Source organism: Mobula hypostoma, chromosome 6 (genome assembly GCF_963921235.1).
Source record: "Mobula hypostoma chromosome 6, sMobHyp1.1, whole genome shotgun sequence".
In the NCBI taxonomy this organism is placed as follows: Eukaryota; Metazoa; Chordata; class Chondrichthyes; order Myliobatiformes; family Myliobatidae; genus Mobula; species Mobula hypostoma.
Window position 1 is genome coordinate 32,468,991 of NC_086102.1, and position 14,346 is coordinate 32,483,336.

The following is a 14,346-nucleotide window of genomic DNA, read 5'->3' on the forward strand; positions in this document are numbered from 1 at the left end:
GCAAATGAAATACAATGTTGGAAAGTGTATGGTTATGCACTTTGGCAGAAGAAATAAATGGACAGACTATTATTTAAATGGGGAGAGAATTCAAAGTTCTGAGATGCAACGGGACTTGGGAGTCCTCGTACAGGATACCCTTAAGGTTAACCTCCAGGTTGAGTCAGTGGTGAAGAAGGCGAATGCACTGTTAGAACATAGAATAGTACAGCACACTACAGGCCCTTTGGCCCACAATGTTGTGCCGACCCTCAAACCCTGCCTCCCATATGAGCCCCCACCTTAGATTCCTCCATATACCTGTCTAGTAGTCTCTTAAACTTCACTAGTATATCTGCCTCCACCACTGACTCAGGCAGTGCATTCCATGCACCAACCACTCTCTGAGTAAAAAACCTTCCTCTAATATCCCCCTTGAACTTCCCACCCCTTACCTTAAAGCCATGTCCTCTTGTATTGAGCAGTGGTGCCCTAGGGAAGAGGCACTGGCTATCCACTCTATCTATTCCTCCATTATCTTGTACACCTCTATCATGTCTCTTGTCATCCTCCTTCTCTCCAAAGAGTAAAGCCCTAGCTCCCTTAATCTCTGATCATAATCCATACTTTCTAAACCAGGCAGCATTCTGGTAAATCTCCTCTGTACCCTTTCCAATGCTTCCACATCCTTCCTATAGTGAGGTGACCAGAACTGGACACAGTACTCCAAGTGTGGCCTAACCAGAGTTTTATAGAGCTGCATCATTACATCGCAACTCTTGAACTCTATCCCTCGACTTATGAAAGCTAACTCCCCATAAGCTTTCTTAACTACCCTATCCACCTGTGAGGCAACTTTCAGGGATCTGTGGACATGTACCCCGAGATCCCTCTGCTCCTCCACACTACCAAGTATCCTGCCATTTACTTTGTACTCTGCCTTGGAGTTTGTCCTTCCAAAGTGTACCACCTCACACTTCTCCGGGTTGAACTCCATCTGCCACTTCTCAGCCCACTTCTGCATCCTATCAATGTCTCTCTGCAATCTTTGACAATCCTCTACACTATCTACAACACCACCAACCTTTGTGTCGTCTGCAAACTTGCCAACCCACCCTTCTACCCCCACATCCAGGTCGTTAATAAAAATCACGAAAAGTAGAGGTCCCAGAACAGATCCTTGTGGGACATTTGTGTTGGCATTCATTTCTAGAGGAATAGAGTATAGGAGCAGGGATGTGATGTTGAGGCTCTATAAGGCACTGGTGAGACCTCACTGGGAGTACTGTGGGCAGTTTTGGTCTCCTTATTTAAGAAAGGATGTGCTGACATTGGAGACGGTAGAGAGAAAATTCACTGGAATGATTCCGGGAATGAGAGGGTTAACATATGAACAACGTTTGTCCGCTCTTGGACTGTATTCCTTGGAGTTTAGGAGAATGAGGGGAGACCTCATAGAAACATTTCGAATGTTGAAAGGCATGGACAGAGTGGATGTGGCAAAGTTGTTTCCCATGCTGGGGGAGTCTAGTACGAGAAGGCATGACTTAGGGATTGAGGGGCGCACATTCAGAACAGAAATGCGAAGAAATTTTTTTAGTCAGAGGGTGGTGAATCTATGGAATTTGTTGCCACGGGCAGCAGTGGAGGCCAAGTCACTGGGTGTATTTAAGGCAGAGATTGATAGGTATCTGAGTAGCCAGGGCATCAAAGGTTATGGTGAGAATGTGGGGGAGTGGGACTAAATGGGAGAATGGATCAGCTCATGATAAAATGGCAGAGCAGACTTGATGGGCCGAATGGCCGACTTCTGCTCCTTTGTCTTATGGTCTATACTTGTTTGTAAATATAGAATATTGATAGTTTGACATGTTTTACTTGCCTTAGATTTCTGCAAGTAAAATTGATTGATGCTGGAATAGTGTGATTGCAAAGTTCCATAATCGGCCTACTAGGTTAGCCTTCTTAGTAATCCAACCACAAAGTAAAAGCTTACTTGTCTTTCTTTATTGTTTCATGACCGAATGTGAATGTAACAGTAATGTGAATGTGTTAATCTCTGTTCACGTAATGTGAGCGAGGAGACCTCATTTCAAGGTCTAGCCTATATGTGTTTGGAAGTTAAGCACGTGTGTGTGCCAAATGTGAGTATCTCTCTTTAGTTAAGATGAGATGTATTTATTCACATTTTCGATGTTGTGTATAAGATACAGGGTTGGTGGGATTCTAACATTGTTTGTATTTTTTTTTTAAGAATTGCCACTACCGTATTGGTTTGATATAGTTTGTATTTAGTTATTTTCATACTGCATACGTAACAAGGGTGTGATCCGAAATTAAGCTGAGATTTTAACAGCGGGAACTGTGTTTTTAAAATTTATTGATTTTAGTTTGTCGTTTTTTTTATTTTGATACTTTCTTTCTGTAATAAAACATCTATAACATAAAGGAATTTAAGACCTAAAAAAGTATTTGATGTCCTGCGTGTGTATCTTCCCCAGGCTACACTAGTAATATATCAGATTTAGTGGAATGAAGGCAATGTCTCAATTAGTGTTCACCTACGTTTATAAATGAGTAACACAGGTCTCTTACCTGCCAGAACCAGCTGCCCTGCAGTATACACAGGCTTGTCCTCAAAAGCTCCAGTACAATATTCCCACGGAGAAAGACTTCAAGAAAGATGCTAATGGAACCGCCAAACACAGCCACCAGCAGCAGAATATGGACATGAATATCAAGCATTGCACGCCCATGGACATGGTAATAAAATAAGAAACCTGTTTAAAAGAAAAGATGAAGGCTGATTGTAAGAGACATGATTGCAGACTTCGGATTTTTCAAAGTGGCATGGAGGTCAAATCCTAAAGAGAAATTAAAGGCCAGAATTTTTGTGGGGTTGTCCTAATTGCCTTATGTAATGTCAAGAGAAATTAACCAGAATTCAAATCCATAGCATATTGTAATTAAATTCTGATTCCCTGTCACTTAATTATTCTAGATAATTTTCCATTGCTGCACTTAGTTAAGCTTTGTGTCCAAAAGATGAAAGGATGAACTTTAACTTTGCCTAATCATCTAAATACATGTGTCATAGTTTTCTTTCACATCAGTGGCATTAAGAGCACAGAATCAATTAAACCTGTCCATAATGTTGAGCAATATATGAAGAAAAATTTGTGATTCCTCTTCTGGTAATGTAGAACAAACAGAAATTTTCCATGTGGGCCAACTTAATCCATACTTACTCTCATTTATACCTACAGTCACTTGTTACGCCATCTATACTGAAGGAAGTAATATGCTCAACATATTAGGCTGAAGAGTATATATTTCAATCAAGAGCATTTAAAAGTGCATTCAATTTCAGCTTTAAAAACAGTTGTTATTACTCATGCATGTAAAGAAACTTCAGAACTTGGGACACCGATGCTGAGATACATCCTAGGACGTGCTGGGACACATCATCAGTGATGTATCCTGGGGTTACCGGGTGCTTCGTGTCTTTCAACATCAAATACTGTCACCCAGGCAACCCAACCAGGGTTGATCAGTCCCTGGCTTGTGTCTCAGCAACATTGGTCCACGGGTACACCTCTTGATACATAGCCATTTGGAGGCTTACTCAGCAGGAGTTCGAATACAGACTGGGAGTCATTGACTAAAGCTGAAATTTTTTAGTACTTGTTCGGGAAAAAAAATTTTAAAAGCAGCTTAGAAGAATTTGTCTTGATGCTGCAGATCTCCATTTTAAGTTGCAAAACTGCAGCCTTCTTGCGTAACCCAACTGATCCAATTCCATATGCAGACTTATCTGCATTAAAGTGATATTAACATATGCTTTGTCTGACTTTCTGATAAAGTTAGAAAGGAAAAGCAAAAGGGAAGATGAACATTTAGGGAACTGAATTTCAAATAAATAGTTTAAAGAAAGATAGCTTTAAACAAAAAAATTCAAGCACAAGATATACGGTGTGCATCATTGGCAAAACCAGAATTTATTGCCTATCCCAGACAGCCCTTGAAAATAGTGGTGAGCCTTTGTCTAAAGGTTTTGCAGTCCAAGTGGAGAACAATCTCCCATATTACATTGGGAAGTGAGTTCCAGCATGAATGGAGGAACTGTAATGTAAGAACAGTGTGCATTTGGGCCTGCCTTAGTATTGTGGTGTTCCCACATGTCTGCTGCCCTTACTCCTCTTGATAATAAAATCTGCCGTTGTAATTTTCTTTGCAGAAGGGCACAGAGGCTCATCTTAAAGCATCACTAATGCATCCAAGAAATTCTTCAGATGCTGGAGACCCAAAGCCACACACACAAGTGCGGAAGGAACTCAGCAGGTTCACCAGCATCTATGGAAATGAATAAACAGTCAATGGTTTGGACCAAGACTCTCCTTCAGATCCTGAAAGGAAGGGGGATATTGACAGAACAAAAAGGTAGGGAGGAGGGAAGGAGGATAGCTGGAAGGTGACAAGTGAAGCCAGGTCGGTAGGAAAGGTAAAAGGCTAGAGAGGAAGGAATCAGTCCTGAAGAAGGGTCCCGGCCCAAAACATTGACTATCTACTCTTTTCCATTGATGCCGCATGACCTGCTGAGCTCCTCTAGCATTTTGTGTGTGTTACCTAGGAATCTGATAGGAAAGGCGAATGGACCATAGGAGTAAAGAAAGGAAGAGGATACCCCGGGGAAGCTGATAGGCAGGTGAGAAGAGTCAAGGTGCCAGAGCGGGGAATAGAAGAGAGCAGGTGGAGGAAAACTTTTTATAAAAAAAACTAGGATAAAACAATATTCATGCCATCGGGTAGGAGGCTACCCAGACAGAATATAAGGTGTTGCTCCTCTGCCCAGAGGGTGGCTTCATCATGGCACAAGCAGAAGCCATGGACCAACATGTCAGAAAGGGAATTGGAATCAAAATTCAAATGTTTGGGCACTGGGAAGTTCTACTTCTGGACATCCATCCTGCCTTCCTATAGAAGATGCACATTGCATTCATTGTGGGTCAACAGTGGGAGCAGCCAATACTCTATTTTATAAAGTGAAACACAATTGAAAGCATGTTAAAAATAATTGGTTCAATCTACATGAAGAGCTTGCTATATTGTTTAAGGATCTCTGAAGATATAATTGATTAAAGAATTTATCAGTGAGTTCCGGGGTTGATACCGAAGATCGAAGCCTGAAGGTTGCCCAGAGGACCAGAAGTCAAGGCCTGATTGCTGAAGTACTTGCTCTACAAGTCCAATGGATGCTGCAGGCCTGGAGACAGCCTGTCCTGTGAGGGAAGGACTGTGTGTGTGTGTGTGTGTGTGTATGTGTATGTGTATGTGTATGTGTATGTGTGTGTGTGTGTGTATGTGTGTGTGTATGTGTATATATACACATACATATATACACACACATATATACACACACACACACATATATATATATATATATATATATATATATAGGAAAGGGACTTGTTTTGCTGCTGTTCTGCTGAACATTGTGGGCGTGCCCTATTGACACCAGATAGTGTGGCAACACTTGCGGGCTGCCCCCAGTACATTCTTCAGTCGTGTTGGTTGTTAACGCAAGTGAGACATTTCACTGTATATTGCAATGTATATATGAGAAATTAATGAATCTGAATCTGGTTAAAAACATTGTTTTTACATTAATTATAACTACTGATCTGCAAGTTGGGTAGACACAATGTCACTATGAAACAGGACAAGAGATAGAGGAAAGTAGCATTTAACACCTTGTTTGAATCTAAGCAGAGTGAACCTGGTCCACACAAGCGGGAGTGCCTTGTATAGAACTGTGGATCAGTCCGCCTTGCTTGGGACAAAATGAAAACAGGGGAATGAGGGAACCTGGAACTTTATCAATGGCTTCCTACCTCCTGCACTGAGCAAGGGGCAAGCTTAACTTGGGGGACAGCACACAGTCCACCTCATGGAAAAACTGCAGCCTTCCAGACACAACATTTATTTCAACAACTTCAGGTAACTCACTTTCTTCGGCTAGTTCTACAAGTTAAACATCTATAATGTAACGGGGCAATAGACTGATTGCCTGAAAACAATCAGATGTAATAGTGGCCAAAGTACCTAGGGTAATGGATGAATTGAAGGAAATTTATATTAGGCAGGAAATGGTGTTGGATAGGCTGTTGGGTCTGAAGGCTGATATGTCCCCGGGACCTGATGGCCTGCATCCCAGGGTACTTAAGGAGGTGACTTTAGAAATCGTGGACACATTGGTAATCATTTTCCAATGTCCTATGGATTCAGGATCAGTTCCTGTGGATTGGAGGGTGGCTAATGTTGTCCCTCTCTTCAAGAAGGGAGGAAGAGAGAAAACAGGGAATTGTAGACCCGTTAGCCTGACGTCGATGGTGGGAAAGATGCTGGAGTCAATTATAAAAGATGAAATTACGACACATCTGGATAGCAGTAACAGGATTGGTCCAAGTCAGCATGGATTTACGAAGGGGAAATCATGCTTGACTAACCTTCTGGAATTTTTTGAGGATGTAACTATGAAAATGGACAAGGGAGAGCCAGTGGATGTAGTGTACCTGGACTTTCAGAAAGCCTTTGATAAAATCCCACATAGGATATTAGTGGGCAAAATTAGGCCACATGGTATTGGGGGGCAGATTACTGACATGGATTGAAAATTGGCTGGCTGACTGAAAACAAAGAGTAGCGATTAACGGGTCCCTTTCGGAATGGCAGGCGGTGACCAGTGGGGTACCGCAGGGTTCAGTGCTGGGACCGCAGCTGTTTACAATATATATTAATGATTTAGATGAGGGAATTAAAAGTAACATTAGCAAATTTGCCGATGACACAAAGCTGGGTGGCAGTGTGAAATGTGAGGACGATGTTATGAGAATGCAGGGTGACTTGGACAGGCTGGGTGAGTGGGCAGATGCAGTTTAATGTGGATAAATGTGAGGTTATCCACTTTGGCGGTAAGAACAGGAAGGCAGATTATTATCTAAATGGAGTCAAGTTAGGAAAAGGGGAAGCACAACGAGATCTAGGTGTTCTTGTACGTCAGTCACTGAAAGCAAGCATGCAAGTACAGAAGGCAGTGAAGAAAGCTAATGGCATGCTGGCCTTCATAACAAGGGGAATTGAGTAAAAGAGCAAAGAGGACCTTCTGCAGCTGTACAGGGCCCTGGTGAGGCCACACCTGGTGTACTGTGTGCAGTTTGGGTCTCCAAATTTGAGGAAGGACGTTCTTGCTATCGAGGGAGTGCAGCGTAGGTTCACAAGGTTAATTCCCAGGATGGCGGGACTGTCATATGTTGAAAGATTGGAGCGACTAGGCTTGTACACTCTGGAGTTTAGAAGGCTGAGAGGGGATCTTATTGAAACATATAAGATTATTAAAGGATTGGACACGCTGCAGGCAGGAAGCATGTTCCTGCTGATGGGTGAGTCCAGAATCAGAAGCCACAGTTTAAGAATTAGGGGTAGGCCATTTAGAACGGAGTTGAGGAAAAACTTTTTCACCCAGAAAGTGGTGGATATATGGAATGCTCTGCCCCAGAAGGTTGTGGAGGCCAGGTCTCTGGATGCTTTCTAAAAAGAGATGGATAGATCTCTTAAAGATAGCGGAATCAAAGCTTATAGGGATAACGCAGGAACTGGATACTGATTGCGGATGATCAGCCATGATCACAGTGGATGGTGGTGCTGGCTTGAAGGGCCGAATGGCCTACTCCTGCACCTATTGTCTATTGTCTATTAAAACACCAGAGATCCAGATTCGATTGTAATTTTGGGTGCTACCTCTGTGAAATTAGCATGCCCTGTTGACCATGTGGGTTTTCTTCAAGTGCTTCAGTTTTAACTCGTTTTCCAATGACTTGTGGGTTGGCAGGCTAATTGGCCATTGTAAATTTGCAATTGGTGTGCAGAAGAGTTGTTGAATCTAGGACTAATTGATGAGAATATGGGGAGAACAAAAAGTGGGATTAATTTAAGATTATTGTGAAATTCTCCCTCCCTTCATGAACCTATCAAGCAATAATTGCTCTGGTGGCATACTGCAGCTCCTCCAACAGGTCCTCCCCCAAGCCTCAACCTACCAGAGGTATTTGTTTTGTCCTATCCATCCCTCTCTTACCCACCCTCTAATTTAAAAACAACTCGTTTTCCTCTCACTCACTCAGTTCTGACAAAGAATCTTTCACTTGAAAGATGCTATCTCCTGTTTTCTCTCTGCACAACTGCTACTTGACCTGTTGAACATGTCCAACATTTTCTGATTTTTATTATAAACAGATACAAATGTAACTGACAGACTTAGTGCCTTGATACCAAAAGGCAGCATGGTAGCATTGCAGTTAGCGTAATGCAATTACTGCGCCAGATTTAAGACTGGGGTTCGATTCCCACTGCTGTCTGTTAGGAGTTTGAATGTTCTCCCTGTGACTGTGTGGGTTTCCTCCTATACGACGGTTAGGGTTAGTGAGCTGTGGACATGCTATGTTGGCGCCAGAAGCATGGCGACACCAGCACAGTCCTTGCTGATTTGATTCGATGCAAACAATACATTTTGCTGTATATTTCAATGTACACGACAAACAAAGCAATTCTTTAAATGCCTTCCAACATGAAGCACTTCAGAAAAACAACCAAAAAATTGTAGATGCTAGAAATCTGAAATATGACTTGGTCTGATTTTAACTACTACATCATTTTTCCACCCGTTTCAACTTTAAATACTTTTGAAGTCTGGTTACTATGGTTAAGTCAGGAACATGGCAACACGTTTGTGTATATGAAGGTTCCACAAACATTATAAGCAAATAATATATCTTTGGATATTTCCTGACAGCCAAAAGGTAACCAGCATGTCCAGAAAAGACCTGTTTGCAATTCCACATTCAAGCTGGTTCAACCTTTTACCCTAAAGTTCTCCTAGAGCTAACTAACACATCACAAGTGTTGGCCAAGACACAGTTCCAATTTCTGGAGTGGAGTTTCTGATTTTGAAAGCCATTACTGAGCCATAGCTGAGAGGAAGAACCTCATCTGTCAGGAACGTGTAAGAAAAGACAGAAATTGTTTCACACTAACAAGAATGAAAACAGGGAACGCTCATCTCAAAGCAAACACCATAATATTTTGTTTAAGAAAGAAAAATGCACAAATGTCTGGCAGTCAGACTGCTAAATAGCTGCTCTACCCGACTCTACTTTGGACACTTTTAACTTGCACTGGACACTTATAACTTGATTTTAACTGACATGTGGCTGTTGTGTTTTACTATTTATTGTTATGTTTATTATTTAGTATTGCGTTTGTTATGTTATGATTGCACTGCTCCTGAGAAATGCTGTCTCATTCTGCCCTGCAGAGCTGATGTACAGTTAGAATGACAATAAAGTTTTTTGAATCTTGAATCACTCCAAGGATCATGGAGAGATTAGACTGATTAGATTCTTTATAGAAAGATTACATAAACCTTGCTGTCTCCATTTAATTCTTTCCATACTGTGAAATATGGTGCAGGAATTTGTTATTTGTGATGAAAGGGCTCAGCCTGTCATCAGTTAACATTTAAAGTCAAGGACCCTTTACCAGAGCTGATACAGAGTCTTTGACTTGAGATGTTGACTGCTTCTTTCTCCATGGATTTTGCTTTCTGTTTTCGTTGCCATGAGTTAGAAACTATGCGCACAGCACACACACAAAATAATGGAGGAATTCAGCTGGTTGGGCAGCATCTATGAAGGGAAATGAACAGTCAACATTTTGAGCCAAAACCCTTCATTCGTTTTGGCCTGAAACATCGACTGCTCACTTCCCTCCATGGATGCTGAGCTCTTCCAGCATTTTGTGCATGCTTCTCAAGCTTTCCAGCATCTGCAGAATTTCCCATCTCTAGTACGCATATCTTACTAAACCAACATATCAAAAGATATCACATAGACCAGCTAAACGACTGCCTGTATAACATTTTAATTTACTGAGGCTACTCTTAACTTTGAACTTTCCTTTACATTGTAAATACAGGTAAACAATGAATCATAGCACCTGTTTCTGGCTTAATACACTGATTAAGATAACAGAGTATGATTGTCCTGATAGGTATAAACACTGTCAATAAGAGTTATCCTCTTGAGCAACTGTGAAACCGCTTAATTAAGGAAATGAATTCTCACCTTTGGGAATGGAGGAAGAAAACTAGGCAGCTATCAACTGGACTGAAAAATAGCAGTATCTCAGTGGGAATCCGGTTGCTAACGCTTTGTACATTTCTAATTGAGCTCAAACGCAAATATCACCAATTGACCCATGAGTCAGAAGATTTTAGGCTCTAGATCCAATTTCATGACATCAACACAATTTCATTTCTGACTGAATTCTCCATTTTCAGGCCCTCAGGGGGTCTCATTCATTCCAGTTATTCAGCCAATAACCATTTTCTTGGATAAAAGAACCAACTAGGATGAGCATTTTAGGATGTCAGCAGACCATTAATGAACTGGGTTATAGGTACTCCGTTGGGTTATGGTACAGTCATGAATAATATACATTTGTACAATTAAGCCAAAACACTGAATTTAAGAAAGAATGGCCAACCTTCAATGAAGACTGCAATAGCCAACATGAGTCTATCCAGGGCTAATGGCACTGCAGGTGTCAAATGGACAATAATGTCCACAATCCCTGAGATACCATAGAAGAGATACATAGTCGCATGCTGCCAGTTCATCAGATGATCCCAATGCTGTTCCTCATAGTTGTAGAGCTTCAGATGGGGTCCATCGGGAACAAATTGTTCAGCTAACATTCCTGTAACACAAAATGGAAGACTTGGACGATATTTCAATCTCATACTAAATTGGTATTGTTTTTCAAATACTGAACACTTCACACTTATCTATAGAACTTGATTAACTATATTGAAAAAAGCAAAATTATCATTTTCCTTTAAAAATTATTTTCAATACTACTCCACCAATAACTGCAACATCAATTTCCTTTTAGAACATTCAGGTGCCACCTTCTGAAAGCAATCAGCATTTCTGTAGATCCTGTAGTGTGGTATGTGGGAGACAAGGTAACAGAGATATATGGTCCCTGGTTCTACTGTACCCACTGCATGTCAGACTATCTCATGCAGAATAGCCAATGTAAATTAAATTTACTTATCATATTCTAAGCTCCAATATTTTATCCTCTAACAATTCAATATATTGTTAGTTCCCCCCCCCACTAGAAAATCGTGTCCAGGATGTACCCTCCTGACTTAGATCAAACTATGCCCAATGCCAGAATGTTGGTGGTTCTTTGTACTGTAAATAAATGAAAGTTCAAAGCAGTTCATTGTTTCATTATACTGTTAAGATCAATATCAACTGTAGCTAAGATCAATCATAATCACAGTTGTTCTGGTAATATCTATAATTACGCGACCTTCTGTAAGTTATCCGGAGATCCTGTATACATCTCAAGGAAGAATATTTAACAAGGGGTCATTAGATGCAACCATTCAAATAGATACAAATCACAATTAATAAAGCAGTAACTCTTGGGTATAAAAATTGCTTACTTTTTTGTATAAATAAGTGGAGTCCATTGTCCGTGACTCCATTTTTCAAAAGCTTCATTACCTGACAGTTGATTAGGTGAAAATATTTCTGGATTTACCCAAAAAGTTACATACCCTGTAGTAGATTGGTTTTATTTGCATTAATTATAATTTAATCCTGTTCATCCTCTTCTCATTATCTCTTGTCCACATAATTCCACATTCTGTTTTGGTGGTTACCTGGCCCCAATGCCTGGGAAGTCAGCCCAGCAAGATCAAATTATGAAGACCAAGATACCATTTTAGAAATGCATGACATAGAAACTAAAATGTTGCATTTAATCTTAAAAGTACAATATATATATCAAAAGCAATAATAATTGTCTTCGCGGGTCAATTACAATATTTAAAGCACTGAGAGAAAAAAATAACGTAATCTAGCAACAATAAATGGTAACATTCAGATTTTCAAACAATTAATAAATAGTTGCAGGGCTTAAACCTTTTGTAACAACAAATGGAGGAACTCAGCAGGTCATTTTGGGTCAAAGTCCTCCATCAATTCCCACAGAGGCTACTTGACCCAATGGGTACCTCCAGCACATTGTTGGTCCAGATTCCAATATCTGCATCTTGAGTGTCTTTTAAAGCTATTGTACATCCAAACATTTCAGGAACTTGCCACACATTAATTCTACGTCTACCACGGTTTTCCATTTGCTCCATCTTCATTCATGTCAATGTCCAGCACTGCCTAACACCTCATTGTATATCAAAGGCATTTGAGACTTTGTAAAATGTTGTTTTATGGAAAAGCACAACTACAACATCCAATTCTGTAGCAGTACTATTACGACCATTTCATGTTTATCTTTGGTGTGTGCTAGAAACAATTGTAATGAACAGTTTAATCACCCGGCATTTCTGAAAGAAAGCTGCTAATGTCCTAAGCCATGAAATCCTTCAAGTAAAACATGACATACCGTACATATCCAGTTTATTATTATTTCAATTTTCCAGCAAATATAATCACCTTTTCACATCTCTAATGCTTTTGATCATTATGTTTTATGTCATGTTGTTGTCAGTGCTACCTGCCCAGCTCCGAGTTACAGACTGAACAAGCTGGATATAGTTAGGATCATCAGCCTGCAGTAAATGAAGCTTTGATGAGTATAATCAAGAGACCACACCATGGCAACAGGTGAACATTAAAGCAAGGTCAGATTAACACTCGTCACATAGGTAGCAAGGTTGTAAACAAACCTAGTCTCTAATTACAATGAGAAAATTACCAAACCACCAAAAAAATTTCAAACAGACACAAAAATCAAATGCCATAGAGCGCTGTCATTGCAAACAACAGGAATTCTGCAGATGCTGGAAATTCAAGCAACATACATCAAAGTTGCTGGTGAACGCAGCAGGCCAAGCAGCATCTATAGGAAGAGTCGACTGCGCCTCTTCCTATAGATGCTGCTTGGCCTGCTGCGTTCACCAGCAACTTTGATGTATGTTGAGCGCTGTCATTGGTATGTTTTGGTCTTATACTTCAGTGTTTTCTAAATATAATTTAGAGCATTGGTAAAGAGAAAACATAGGTATTTAGCAGTACATTTCATTTAATAAGTGGTTCTTTCAGTCTGCAGATGCCTCCTGGACTGCAATATATTTACAGCAGTTTAATTTTATTTTCAATCTCTTCAGATCTTTTTAACCATTTTCTTGACTGATACATTCAACTATAAAGGTGAAGGGAACATTTGCACACAGACTGATAGAGCTACTGCCTCATGGTTCCAGTAGTTAAATCCTAACCCCGAGGTCCGTGTGGAGTTTGCACATTCTCCTTGTGAGTTTCCTCCTCGAGCTACAGCTTCCTCCTACATCCCAATGACACTGGGCTCGGTAGCTTCATTGGCCATTGTGAATTGCCTCCAACGTGCAGGTGAATAATAAAATCTGGGATGAGTTGATTGAACAAACCAGGATTATTGCTGGATTAGTGTGCCAGGATGCTGGGAGGTCCTTGCAGACTCAGTGGGCTGAGTTACACATTTTTGGAACTGTAATGCCTAATCTCTTGTTATATGTAGTTATACTTGCATTCCACTTCACTAAATGATGTCTTTGAGTAAACTCTGTTCTATTGCAGGACCAAGCTAAATTCTTGCTCTTCCTTTGCATTCACAATTTATTGCTATCCCTTTTGGCTCAGCACACTCTTTTTTTAACCTTGGAGTATGTGGTACTGAGTCAATCCTGCCCTGCAATGACAGTAGCTACAAGTACCGTGGGACACAAATACTTACCAAGAACATTGCATTAGTTAAAGAGTCATAGAGAAATGCAGCATGGATATTCTGGCCCAACACATCCATGGTGCCTACTCAGCTAGTCCAAATTTCCTGCATTTGCCCCACAGGCCTCTAAGCCCTGTTCCTCCACATCGCCATCTAAGCACTTCAAAAATGATACATGTCTCAACTTCCTCTTTCAGCTCATTCCATATACTCACCATACTCCACATGAAAAGTAGTCCTTCAGTTCCCTTTTAAATCTTTCCTCTCTCACCCTGAATCTAATCCCCATATTTTTGCTCTCCCCTACCCTGGGGGAAAAAACTGTTACTATCCATCTTATTTATGCCTCTCATAATTTTTAAACACTTCTACCAGATCACCTCTCATGTTCCAAGAAGTTTCATGTTCCTGGCCAACCTCCCCCAAACTCAAGCAACATTCTCATAAATCTTTTCTGCACTCTGTCCAGTTTAACCACATCTTTCCTACAACAGAGCAGCCAAAAGTATACAT

At 40.6% G+C, this 14,346-nt stretch overlaps 1 protein-coding gene across 2 annotated transcripts in view; it reads right to left on the bottom strand.

Moving 5' to 3' along the window:
- Nucleotides 1-14,346, bottom strand: part of tmem45a (transmembrane protein 45a) — an 89,079-nt gene that overhangs the window by 18,260 nt on the left and 56,473 nt on the right. For both annotated transcript variants that reach the window (XM_063049830.1, XM_063049831.1), the window contains exons 4-5: nt 10,579-10,791; nt 2,575-2,759 (exon numbers count right to left, since the gene is read on the bottom strand). In XM_063049830.1, coding sequence (XP_062905900.1) covers nt 2,575-2,759; nt 10,579-10,791 — 398 coding nt within the window. The remainder of the gene's footprint in view (nt 1-2,574; nt 2,760-10,578; nt 10,792-14,346) is intronic.